Source organism: Lonchura striata, chromosome 6 (genome assembly GCF_046129695.1).
Source record: "Lonchura striata isolate bLonStr1 chromosome 6, bLonStr1.mat, whole genome shotgun sequence".
NCBI classification, from domain to species: Eukaryota; Metazoa; Chordata; class Aves; order Passeriformes; family Estrildidae; genus Lonchura; species Lonchura striata.
Window position 1 is genome coordinate 47,032,658 of NC_134608.1, and position 13,360 is coordinate 47,046,017.

Below are 13,360 nucleotides of genomic sequence, written 5' to 3' on the forward strand. Positions count from 1 at the left end.
TAGGATTTAGTCAGCCTCCTAAGTCTTGATGCCACACGGATTTCTCAAGGGCTTGTTAAGCCACACCTGTGTCTTAGGCCCCTTAATTTAGGAAGGATGTTGAGATGCTCAAACACATTCAGAGAAGGGCCAGAAGGCTGGTTAGGGGTCTAGAACACAAGCCCTGTGAAGACTAGCTGAGAGAGCTGGGGTTATTTAGCTTGGAAGAAACAAGTCTCGGGGTGACCTTATTACTGCCTATGACTGCCTGAAAGGAGGGTGTAGTCAGGTGGTGGTTGGGCTCTTCTCCCAGGCAACCAGTGACAGGATGAGAGGACACAGTCTTAAGCTGTGCCAGGGGAAGTTTAGGCTAGACATTAGAGAAAAATTCTTTACAGAAGAAGAGATTGGGCATTGGAATGGGCTGCCCAGGGAGGTGGTGGAGTTATTTAAAAAAACAACTCCCTGGAGGTGTTTAAAAAAAGACTGGACGTGGCACTCAGTGGTGTGTTTAGTTGATAAGGTGGTATTAGGTCATAGGTTGAACTTGGTGATCTCCAAGGTCTTTTCCAACCTGGCTGGTTGTGTGATTCTGTGATTCTGTAACTTCTGGCCCCAGCTCTATGTTTATCAGGCTTTGCTAACCCACTGTGCTCTTGTGGTAAAAGGACTTTGATATTACACATACAAACAGAAGGTTAAATCTATAAGAGAACAGGACTGATCTCCAGCCAGGTCAAACAATACAATGTCCAACTCCACGTCCTTTTTACATCACTTTATCAATAATAAACAATTTGTAAAAGGCTGTCAGTCTAACTGAAACAACAGCTCCCTGGCATGCTGTCGTGGTTTGACACGGAAATATGTCCTCATATTGAGAAGAGCAGCTTCTGAGCTGAAACCTCTCATTGCAATATATGTAGCACCTGCTGTAAATTATATGGCTGTGTGAAATGTCTGTTGAGCCAGCAACAGCTTTCACTTCTCTCATACATAGTGGATTTTAGGCATGAAAAATTGTAAGTAGCAATTGTTTACTGAGATAAACATGGACAATCCTGTGCTGATGTTCAGGACAAGTCCTGGCCCTCTGGCACAGGCTGTTGCATGTACAAGAACAGCAGTACAGCCTACAGCACCTGGCTGGCATTAAAATCTGGGCTGCAAATACTTTGCATTGGAAAGAGTTGTGTTGTGGAGGGCTGTCACTTCTCACTCCATGCCCTTGGAACCAGGAGAGCTTCATGGCTGACTTCTCTGGAAGCAGAATGAGGTTCAAACTGTCCCAGTGTATATTAAAGCTACCTCCTAGCAGTCACCAACACACCTCAGTCTGGCAGGGAATTGGGTATGACATGCACTTCCCACTTCACTTTCTACTGGGGAGGTATTCACTTACACGTGTATATGTATCATCATGTATATTGATCTCTGGAAAGAGACAATCTCCCTTGTGAGCTCCAGCTGCTACTCTCAGGCCACTGCTATTGTTATTCCTCAGGCCAGCTGGCAGCTCATGTGACTCATGGTTGCTTCAATAAAGATGAATTTCTTGCAAAAGGCCATCATTCCTCCTCTTTTTTGTGCCATGCATGAAGCTGCCTGTGTTGCTTGGGGGTTTATGTCATGGGGGGGATTCAGTATTTCTTTCAGTGCTGGGAAGAGATGCTCTCCAGGCAGCTTGTGCTTGCCTGTCCCAGCACAGTGTGCTGGATGCAGTGGATGGCCTTGGTCCTTTGGAGGAAAAGGAGCAGCTCATCAACCTTGTCCCACCCTCAGCCAGCTGATGGGCCAGCAGGCTGGCACCTCTCAAGGAGTAATGCAAGCAGAGGCAGGAAAAACGTTTAAGGACATGTTTAAGCTGTAACGACCACAGTATTTCTATGGAACAAAATGTCTATGGTTTCACTTTTTTTAAGGATTAGTTAGTCAGGTCTTCCACACTGCAAAAAACATCACGGACAAATTGGTGGAGTTGGTGTCATTGTGTGGGTTACCTGCTCAGGCCTCCTCAACGGGTACAAAAAATCTTTGTTAAAGCATCACCACCAGGACTGCTGAACCTTCAGGTGCTCTGTCTTCCCAGGTCAGTTTTTAATGAAAAGGCATAGTTGTGGACTGGACTACCATATATATGGTGAAGGTATCTGCTTTTCTGCTGCTGAAAATTACAGAGGGATATCACTGCAGGGTGGCAGGAGCCCCTGCTGCTACACACAACACCAGCTCTGGCAGAAGAATGTGTTTCAGCTACTGGCCATCTCAAGAGCTTTATTCCCATTTCACTGGCTGCTACAGCTCCCCTGGAAGGAGCAGCACCTTCAACAAGAAAGTGACAGAACCATGCCCAGTTGGACACAGTCTTCTTTCAGAATTTGTGTTGTGTGTAGCAGCAGGGATAGGATGGAATCCCACTATGATTTTCAGAAGCAGAACAGCAGATACCTTCAGTTCCTTGATTTTTAGAAACCCATTACAGAAATGTGCAGTGTTAACATTTTGTTCACAGTTGTAGAAGTGGAAGCACTGAGGGATGGCTGGATGGAACCTGCAGAGTGGGTGAGTGTTAAACAGTGTTTTTACACCTCTGCCAACAAAAAATCCCTGTCCTACAATGAATGTTTTTGCACATACTAGTTACTAATTTTCTGGTGGCTTGGGGCAAGTTACAGCTCTTGTGTGACCAGAGCAAAACCCCAGGAACTTATTGATAAGTGGTGCCAAGATTTACACAGTGTTGAGAAGAGTGTGCGAGAGATTTTGTTGGGAGAAAAGCATGGAGCTGAGCACTGGGGATGCAAACCTGCAGCCAGACAAGGAAACACCTGCAGAGCAGTGAGCCTTCCTGGGGCTTGCTCTAGAGGAAGCTGTTTGTTATAAGCATGTCAACACCCACACTCTGGTAGGAAAGAAATCTTATTTATGTAGGCATATATGGGAGAAAAAAACATAGAATTTTCAGACCAAAGGTACAAAATTAAATACTCAGTTGTGAATTGGCTCCAGCTACTTGTCAATTAAGTTGCAGCAATTATCAGTTATTTCCACTAAGATCACCTGGGCACTTGCAGTCTGCCTCTCTCTCAGCATGCATTAGCTTCTGCTCATGAGCTACTTTTTTCCTTTTACTTTAGACAACCCCCCAGCTCTATCTGAGGACACAGAAAGAGGGACCAGCATAAGGCCAGGTTGCTCTGGCCTGTGTGGCCACCTTTGGGACTATCTGTAAGCCTGTGGGGCTGGGGAGCATCAGCCCATAGGAACAGCAAGCACCTTTTGTGCAGCTCTCCACCTTTCACTGCTCAGGCACTGCTCTGCCAACAGGGGCATTAAATTCCATGGAGACCCTACATGGATCTCACCATATGCTCATGGCTGAACTGACCACGGCTTGCTTATGAGCCAGAGGAGCTTTGCCTGTTTTTCCATTCTCTCTGATGGCAATGGATGATGCTTAGAGCACTTATGGAAAGCACTGGTTAAATAATACAGTAACTCTATACAGAGATTTGGTGGTGAGGAGAGTGAGAATCTTTCAGTCTTGTGGTGTGCTGTCTTGACTTCAAACTGCTTTGCTATTTCCTGCTCTTTTGACCTTGTGTTTAGAGTTCCTACTGTCCTTGAAATACAACTTCCTCACACAGCAGACCCTTCACTATGCAGCTTGGATTGATGCCTGCAGCATACTCCTAGAGAAGACACTGCTGAGCAAGTCCTTCCAAAGCCTTAGAAGCTGACAAATCTGGGTGGACTCTTGCAGTGCTGGAGTGTAAGGAAGCCAACTCTTGCCAAGGTAAAGCTGTGTTTGTAAGCTGCAGACACACAAAATAATTTTGGAAGTTAATAGTTGATAGACACATGTTTTTTCTAACCAGGTGCAGAAGTAATGCATTTGGAAAAGCAGCTGGCTATAATTCTCCTCTAGAAATGCAGCCAGAGGTGGAAGATGCCCCACACAGATCTTGGCCAGCACAGCTGAAAGCACTTGAGGTCAGAAGCTGCTGTGAACACAGTTAGATCGCACACATCCTGCAACTTTCATCTGAAGTGTCATTGCAGCTCTCTGTTCATAAAATGCAGCTGGGGGGAAAAGTGATCTATTTCTTAACTGTGTAGTTCCTCTTCAGGCAGAATGAGCAACTGGCAGCAAGGTTCAAACCTGTCCGCTGAGAGATGCAGCAATGTGTGGGACAGCAGGGAAGAGCCTGGGAGTGAAGAGGGAGCGTTCTGGAGAAGCCTCAGAGGCTGTTTTGGAAAAACACAGGCTGTGTGTGTTTTGCAGCTTTTGGCCAGAGCTGTCAAACCCATAACTGACCACAGGCCTGTTGGTGAATCCACTCCACTCCCATCATGCCATCCCTCTCACAAAAAATACTGCTACTTTCATCACTTGGCGTTTGGGGGTGCCTCAGCAGATTCATACCTGGAGGCAAACTGCATATCTACCCCTGCCAGCAGGGTCAAGGGGAAAACCCCACCTCTTTATCTGGAACAGATATATGTGTTGGTTGTTCAGCTTGCAAGGAAGTGGCACATCTTGGGAGAAATATGTTCAGACAAGCCTGGAGGTTCTCACCAACAGCTAAAGCCCTGCTGTCTGCTAGTTGCTATTCCCTTAGACTCCAGCAAGCAAAGAAGAAATTTCCTTCCCAGTATTTCTTGACAGGAAAATGCATATCCCTGTGTTGCTCACCCTGAAGTCACTGGCAATCAGTTAGCTGGGTTGTTTATATTATCCCAAGACAGAATCCCCGTCTCCCCTCAGCATCACTATGTGCTATTGTTTAACCCCTGTGTGCAGCAGCTTGCTCACGGACGTGCTTGGTTTCTTTTTAGCCCTATTACATCAGCAATAAACTATTCCAGTCTTTATTCACCTACTAATGAATTATACATTAATTATACAATAAGAGCTCTCTGCTGTGATGGGCTGGGCTCTGGCACCTCCCAAAGCACAGCTCAGCCCAGCTGTGACTCAGTCTTCTCTGATGCCCTGAGAAAAATGAATGTTCACTTTCTGGGCTCATGAGCTAAGAAGAGAGAGCGTCTGCTTGGATAGGAAGCCTGCTTGGGTATTCACTCCCTCAGCTGGAGCTCCAGCATGAGCTGATGCTGTCCTCCCCCCCCCCCCCTTATATAACCTGACCTATCACCATAGATACATTGATATAAATATTTAAAGATGGCAGAGAGACAGGCCAGGCAGATGGGAACCATTTGTTCAGTTTATTAGAAACAGAAAGTTCAGGCTCAGCTACAGGTCTCTGCTTGCTGCATCCCTCTCCCCTGAGGCTGCAAGGCAAGTGCAACCCCCTGCGCTGTCACAGTGCTTTGACTCAGCTTGTAGGGATGGGCATGGGAATTTTGGATAAGCAGGCACCATCCTCTCCTGCTGGAGCACAGAAAAGGTATTCTGAAAATGTCCCCTTAGACTTGGGGATTAGATCCCTCATACAGTGTTTTTTCTACTTAAAATGAAGGTGTTGGCTGGTTCCCCAGGGGTGTAGACAGGTCTCTCCTGAGGTGATTAAGCTCCATAGGCCAGTACATACACTTCAGTTTGCCTTTGCTGAAGTCTCTTCCTTGAAAAACAACACTGTGGGGTGTTGGCTGCCAAGGAAGTTACCCCTGAGTGCTCTGGGACTATTAACCTCCCACAGAACAAATTTCTGAGTTTCTTATCATGCATCTCCAAAATGTCCTATTTAAAGATCTTTGGTAATGCTGCTGTTGTTTGGTGGTTTTGTTTTTTTTACCACCAGAGGTAAATTGAAAATTCAGGCTATTTCTGTAGTACTTTGCAATAAAAATAAGAAATGGTGGTTAAAAGCTAACTAGGACCTCACCAGCAAAATGACATTTTTCCCCCCATGGTTTATCTGTCAGTTTTGAGCTGGCTGAGGAGGGCAGGGGGGTTGTCATGCAAGCCCAAAGCATGCAGCCAGAGTACCCCAGTGGATAAGGGATTCCCATCTGCTCTCCCAGATGTCCTGGAGACCGGTCAGTAGGTGTTTAGAGCCTGCCTCAGCTCTTCAGGCCCGTGTGAGAGCAGGAGACGATGTGTGTTATCCTCTCCCCCATCCCCCCTTCACTTTTTATAAAACAAAAAGGGTTTTAAGGGGAAGCTGCTGGAAGGCAGGTGGGCATCTCTGAGGGGTAATCAGGCTCAAAGCCCCAGGGGCTGGGTTTGCCGAGTCCCGCTGGTAAGGGATGTTCTCCTAAACTCGGACTGGGAGGCAGCATCTGCTCTAACGGACCCTGGTGAGTCATACCCAGGGGTGCCAAAACCCCCAGGAATGACACTGGCTTTTATAAACAGGTTCACAAAAAACCCCAACAACCCAAGCCAAACAGACAGAAAAAAACACTGCAAGTGCCTCCTCTCTCAGCTGCTTCATTCTGCCTGCAGACCTAATTGCAGACACACATTCAAACAGACGCTTGGTTTATTTTTTTAATTCGGGGTTTGGGGGATTTTTTAAAAAATATTTTTAGAGGGTTGTTTTTTTTTTTTCTTTCAGGGATGAAAGGTTTGGGGGAGGTAGGTAGCTTTCTCACAGCCCTGCCTGCAGCTGGCTGCTCTGTGACTTCAACCTCTGAGCACTTGAACTAGCTTTTCCTCCTGAAGAGGGAAGTCATCAGCCCTATTCATAGCACTCACACTCAATACTGGCATGTGACACCCAGACACAAACTGAATTTTTGCAAATTAGCTTTACTTATTTATAAAGAGCTGGTAAAGCCACTGAGAGCCTTGGAAAGGTAGTTGTGATACTTTATAGGCTGTACAGCAAGTAATGCAGTGTGAGAAATGAGTATGAAACATGAGAAATGAGTGTACAACACCTGAAATCACACACAGTCCTGGGAAATGGTGTCTGTTATCTTGTCACTACGCTATGGTGATTGCATTTTTCTTCCTGTACCTAAAGGCCAAAGTTTTCAAATGTACCCAGCTGAGCTGCTTAAAATAACAACAACAGAAAAGACAAACCTTGAAATACTTTTCCACTTCCAACTTTTGTTGGCATGGCAAGTTTAAACTCAGTAGGCTTTAGGCTGTAACTGGGAGCTTCTTGTTGAAGGAGATGGTGGGACTGTGGCCCTGCTGCCCCTGCCAGGGCCACAGCTGTCCCTGAGCTACATGTGCTCCTTAAGGAAGGTCCCAGAAACAGAACTCTGTTGGCTCCAAAACAAATTGTTGCCTAATACAGTTTCAGGAGGATACAAAAAAAATTAATTCTTATTTTCCATTTTCCTTCATTCCCCAACACAGGAGGAAAACAGGGCAGAAAGTAAGAAAAGAAAAGCCACAGTGAGCAGGATAAAAACAACACCAAAAAAAAAAGCAATCTTAAGCTCCCTGGAAGCAGTCTCAATGCCAACATTGTGGCAGTGATTGCACTGCTCTCCAGTGCACAACAGATGATTTGAGAGATTTGATAGACATTTTCCCTCATAGGTGGTGGGGCTGCTGCTGCTGAAGGCCTTACTGCTACTGGTTCCTTCCTCTCCCACTCCCAGACTCTCCAAGCAGCATCTCTGAGAGTTTTTTTAGGAGCAGCTGCCTAAGTGCATGAGAGGCTTCTTGGTTCATATAGACTCCTGGTATTGACCTCTAGGGTTCTTTTCCCTTTCCTTTCCTTTCCTTTCCTTTCCTTTCCTTTCCTTTCCTTTCCTTTCCTTTCCTTTCCTTTCCTTTCCTTTCCTTTCCTTTCCTTTCCTCTTTCTCTTTCTCTTTCTCTTTCTCTTTCTCTTTCTCTTTCTCTTTCTCTTTCTCTTTCTCTTTCTCTTTCTCTTTCTCTTTCTCTTTCTCTTTCTCTTTCTCTTTCTCTTTCTCTTTCTCTTTCTTCTCTTTTCTGTTTTTTTGTTTGGGGGGGGGGGGGGGTTGTTTTGCTATTTGTAGCTGTAAAGGATGGAGGTGCAGAAAAGAAGATATTGTGGGACACTGTGATGGAGCAAGTGAGCAGCTTTGGGATCCTGCCATTATCATTTGGACTGATGAGCAGGAGCCACACAGGATTACAGCTATGGCTGTAACCAGATGGGTCATGCTGATAATTCGGGACAGCAGTTACATGCATAAATAGCCTGGTGAGCCCCCGGCTTTGTTGGTAAGTCTGGATGAGTGAATGTGGCTTAGAGACAAAGGGGTTATGAATCCATGGCAAGCCCACAATCAGGGACATACTCAGCATAAGTAATTAGGGAATGGAGCCAACTTCTATTCATTCCTGGTCCCTGCTGCCATGTAGTGCATGGGCTGTTACTGAGGGACACAGAAAGTTTTGATGAACATGACAAAGCCCTGGACCAAGTCACCCCTGAGGGCAATGGGATGATTTTGGAAGAAGCTGACTCGATTTCAACATGCATGTGTAGGAAATGTGTGATGGCTAACAGCTCATTCCTGACTATGGGATGCATGGCTGGGAAGACTCCATCAGAGTGTACAAATGCTCAGAAGCTGTTCCCTGAAATCCTTCACTGGCGGGAAGTGCCCAGGCAGGAGGAGGGCAGGTTTCCCCATCTGACTCTGCAGGCGGGTGCCAGGTTCATATTTAGCTCAGTGAGGGGCTGACCTTGGCTGGAGCTGCTCACTGATGCTTTTTCCAGACATCCTCCTATGCTCTGGTTGTGTGACTTACCACCCTGCCTCTGGAGAAGTGAATGAGCTTCCTGGAAGCATAACACGGGGTGAGAACAATTTATATTTCTAAGGATGGGCCAAAGTGGGCCTCAGCTGAAAGCACGGGAAATTCCATCATTCTTCTACTGTGTAGCTTTGAGAGGGGAAGAGGTTAACTAAAATTCCCAAGCCTGTTGATATGTGTGACCCTTTTTTTTTTTTTTTTTTTTTACTTTTCTTTGGGAAAAAGAGGAATAAAAGGAAATGGGAAAAGTAAGAAATTAAAAGGAAAAAAGAAATTTAAAAAAAAAGAGGGAACTCTCTTTGGTGGGCAGCTCTGAGCACCCCCTGATGCTCTTGTTACCCAGTAACCAAAGGAAAACATCCCAAGTGGTTCTACTGAACTTGATGCAATTGCTTGCAGTACCAAAGCCAGAAGCTTAGACAAAAACTGTTCATCAGAGCAGATTTAGAGCTAAAATAAGAAGGGGAAAGAAGGAAACGCTTCTCTGAATTTCAAACTGATAGTTTTAATACAAAAGATCTTTGCTCTATTTTTTTGGAGGGGGAGGCGGGGATCCTCTCATGAATGCACCCTCAAACTTTTCTGTATAGAAATGCAAAACCTCCTGCAACCTATTCCCAGAGGTTTCTCCCTGCACCCCAGGCTGCCTGGTGATGTTTAGGAGGTGACAGTGAGTTTTAAGGGATGGAGGTCAGGTTTGGGAGGTAACATTCCTACAGCCCCCCAACACTTGCCCCCGTGGCTCCTACTTGTGCGTAGGAAACTTTGTTGTGAGCTGCCCCTGGAGGGTGAGAAGATGGGGAAAACAAAGAAATAAATAAGAGCAGATATAAAAAAAGGGGGAAAAAGAAAAAGAGGGGGCAAGAGATGAAAAAAAGGACTGAAGATGAAAGAAATAAGGGAAAAAAGAAGAAGGGAAGGGAAGGGAAGGGAAGGGAAGGGAAGGGAAGGGAAGGGAAGGGAAGGGAAGGGAAGGGAAGGGAAGGGAAGGGAAGGGAAGGGAAGGGAAGACTAAAAATTAAATAAGGGGGGAAAGGAGGGGAGGGAAAATTCAAAAGAGGAAGAAAAAAGAAAAATAAAAAAGGCAGATAATAGAAAAATAGGGGAAAGCAAAATGGAAGAGTTAGGAAAAAAACTGGGAAAAGTGGAGGAGGAAAAGGGAGAAAAGGAAAGGAAAGAAATGATGTAAGAAAGGAGGAAACACCAGGCGACCCCCAGTTTCGGGAAGGCGAGGGGGTGCCGGTGCCAGCCCCGTTCCTGGGGCGTGTCCCAGCGGCGATTCCGGGGCGGGGCGCGGGCGGGGCGGGATTTCTGCGCCCGCCGCCGCCTCGCTCAGCCAGGCAGCGCAGACTTGGGAGAGCCGTCGCCATGGGAGTGGAAGGTTGCACCAAGTGTATCAAATACCTCCTTTTCGTCTTCAACTTCATCTTCTGGGTGAGCACAGGGGTGGCGGGAAGCGGGGGATGAGCCCTCCCAGCCTTTAAATAAGGGGGCTGCAATACTGCTCGTCTGCCTGCGCCTGGCTTTAGCCTCCTTCTTGTCCCCCAGCATTGAGACTTGCTGTCTAGGATGTGCCTTAGGGGCTGCTTTTTTTTCCTTTTTTAAATTTTTTTTGGAGGGTGAAGGGGCTGATCATCCTTCCTTTTAATGCATGCATATGTAACTGTACATGCATATCTATTTATGTCTGTTTTTAAATAGATATGCAGAGGGGGAGGTAGAATCGTAGGATGGTTTGAGCTTGCAGAAGACCTTTAAGATGCTCGCGTCCAGCCGCTACAGATGTTTATGGGCGCCTTTGGGGGCGGGGGGCAGAGCCGGGGGGCGCTCCCGCAGCCCCTCTTGCTGCGGGGAAAGCGGCGCTGCCCAGCCGGGGAAGGGAAGGAGGGAGGGAGGATGCAGGGATGCTGCCAGGCGGAGGGAGGGGAGGGAGGGAGGCGCCGGCCGAGCCGCCCGCCGCAGCGGAGGGGGCGCTCAGCAGATGCGGGGGATTCGGGGCCGGGACCCGGCCGCGCCGGCACCGCTGCCCCCGCCGCCCGGGAAGTTATTTTAGGATGCAAATTCTGTCCAGGCTGAAGAGGCTGCCTTTCCTGAGAAAGTTTTGCTTGAAATAATCCATGCAGACGTGCGGCTAATTTAGCAAAAGGCGGCGTATCCCGGTTTCCCTGCGAGCCAGGTTTGCCCCGGTTAGAACAGCCTCCGGCAGCGCGAGGTTGGCTGGCAGGAGTGTCCTGCTCCTGCGCCCGGGGGCAGCCAGATATGCCCGAACAGGCTGCTGGCTTCGTGTTTTAAACACTCTGCTTTCCATCCCACGGAATGCTTTTTTGTCTTGGAAGTGAGTTCAGCCCCACCCTGGCAGGCAAGGCACCGCTTGGATGCCCCTTGTCCAGTGCCCCTTGTCTGACATCCCGCTCTCTTGTGGAGGATTTGGGATTATTTTTTTTTCTTCCTCAGTGCTTGCTTACAGCTGGGAATGTAGCAAGGGGGGTTGGAGAAGTGCAAAAGGGACCGATGGCTTCTAGAGCAAACCCTGCTTTGGCACCTGGAGTTGGCACCTGGCTGCTGACTCCTCCCTGGGGATGCCTGGGGAAACTCTTTGCGGGGTCCCCATCCTTGGGAGGTGTAGGGCTTAACCAAGGTTCACTTCAGGCCTGTTCGTCCTGTGTCTGGGTATAACACTGGCCAAGGGGGAGAAGACAAGCTCTGATATCAACTGTGTTAATTGATACCTGATGTGTTGCCAGCTGCATGAATGAGGGATAATTCCGGGTTGTTCTTTTTTAACCTTTTCCTCCACCCTTAAAATGGCCGGATGGAGGCGGGTATGGTTGTCTGTGAAGTGTTGTTCCTTCCGAGTTACCGTGCTTATCCCAGTTTTTTTCCTTGCCTTCTGGTCCTGATTTCCTGCCATTCTTGTCAAAGAAACAGCCGGCTATGCTTGTGAGGAAGGGTCTCCTGGGTGGCAGGAAGGATGCTGGGGGCTTTGCACAGCCACCGCTTCTCAGCAGGATCAGTTGTTCACTTCAAAGTCCTGTAAAAGAGTTGATCTTTTATAAATGGGCATTTTGCTTCCAAGAGGAATTGCCAAATTGCCAATCTGTATAATTTCCCTGTTATGACATCTGGTGCCTTGCCCTACCCTTTTGGCGGGTGCTCCCTGTGAGTGGGGGTAGATGCTTCAGTTCCTTCCCAAGAGGGGTACCTGTAAGCTGGGACCCACTGGCTCCCCAAAACAGCTCCCAGTGCTGGACTTGCTGGTCCGCTTGCACTGTCTCCTGTGCAGACTGGGAGCCTGGATTTGATTAGAATTAACAGTGCTTTCTGTGAGGCTAGCCAGCTGAATGGTGGTTGAATACCAGATCATGGGGTTCTCAAGCCCTTTTGTGTTGTTTTTTGAACTAGTAGTGAGGGTTTACCACAAAGGTAGGTTAGCTGCCATCCTGGAACCCCCAACTAGGGAGGGATTCTGTGCTTAACAGCAAAGTACGACGGTCCTTTTTGCAGGGTGACATTTAAGGACTGAATGTAGTGACCACCCTCATTGCAGGTTGGCTGTGTTGGGAAACCACCTCTAACCACAGGGAGGTGTGAGACAGGGCACCTGCAGCCCTTTAGTCCGCCAGCTGGTTATTATGTAAGGGCTGATGGACTCGCCGTGCTTATTTGCTTATGATTTGCCTTGTGTGCAGCTGCTGCTGGGTGCTGTTGATGAAAACAAGCCAGAGGTAGAGCCCAAAGTTTGGCAGGCACCATGCTGAGCTGCACAGGAGCTTGTTCTAGTGCCCAAGAGGAAGAAGGAAGCAATTCTCAGCCTTAGTTACTCTGATAAGTTTTTTATGTAGCCCCGCTATCCTGCTGGAGTGTAAATAAACTGACTCCCCTCTGGCTTCCTCCCCCTGCCTTCCCCTGACAGCACAGGGGAAATTTCACAAAGCTTCTGTGTTGAAAAAGCAAAAGGAAAAGGTGACCCTGCTGCCAGCTCCTCGTTCATTGTACCTGAGATGTTTCTGTTTTATTTGATTTTTTTTTTTGGGGGGGGGGGGGATTGCTTGTCCTTTGTGCATGCATTCTTGAGAAGAAGATGCCAAGATTGTGCTTGCTCCAAGGGTGGCTCTCAAGGGAGCAGTGGTTGCTGCATGGACCACGTGTACAAATGAGTGCTTGTCCCAGGAGAGAGGGTCCCCAGGTGTTTCACAGTGGCACCCACCTACTGAAGTGGTGGAGGAGGCCATGGTCAGCACCTGTGGGCTTCACCTGGTTAGCAAAACATAGGGCTGAAAAGACAAAAGTTCTTCTATGCTGCCAAGTTGTTCTGAAACTGGAGTGGCTGGTGTTGAGTGGACACCCTGCCCTGTGAGAGGGAGCAGTAGCTGTTACTGGGCAGTTTGGCTGGTGTGATGGGCAGCCCAGGCAGGGCTGGCCATCTGGCAGGTGGAGCTGCTTCTCCATCCCATCCCTACAACTGGGATGGCTCCACTTAGGACTGCTCTCCTGAATTTTCCAAACCTTATAGCAGACCTCAGTGTGTGGGGCTGAACTGACCACTGCTGCAAAGGGTCCCTGGGGAGGCTGAAGGAAGCCAGTGAACTATTTTAAAATATAATTAAACATAACCAAGGAGGAATTGACTTGCTTGGAGAAAGATTGCTCAAGCTTATTAGCTAATACAGCCCATGGCAGTGTTCCAGGTCAAGAGCACTGCTGGCTGCCCTAGCAGAGAGGTG

The 13,360-nt window shown here is 47.8% G+C and overlaps 1 protein-coding gene across 1 annotated transcript in view; it reads left to right on the top strand.

Moving 5' to 3' along the window:
* Window positions 1-9,930: 9,930 nt before the first annotated feature.
* The window catches only part of CD81 (CD81 molecule), a 29,756-nt gene continuing 26,326 nt past the window's right edge, over window positions 9,931-13,360 (top strand). The window contains exon 1 of the mRNA XM_021526743.3: window positions 9,931-10,070. Coding sequence (XP_021382418.1) covers window positions 10,005-10,070 — 66 coding nt within the window. The 5' untranslated portion in view covers window positions 9,931-10,004. The remainder of the gene's footprint in view (window positions 10,071-13,360) is intronic.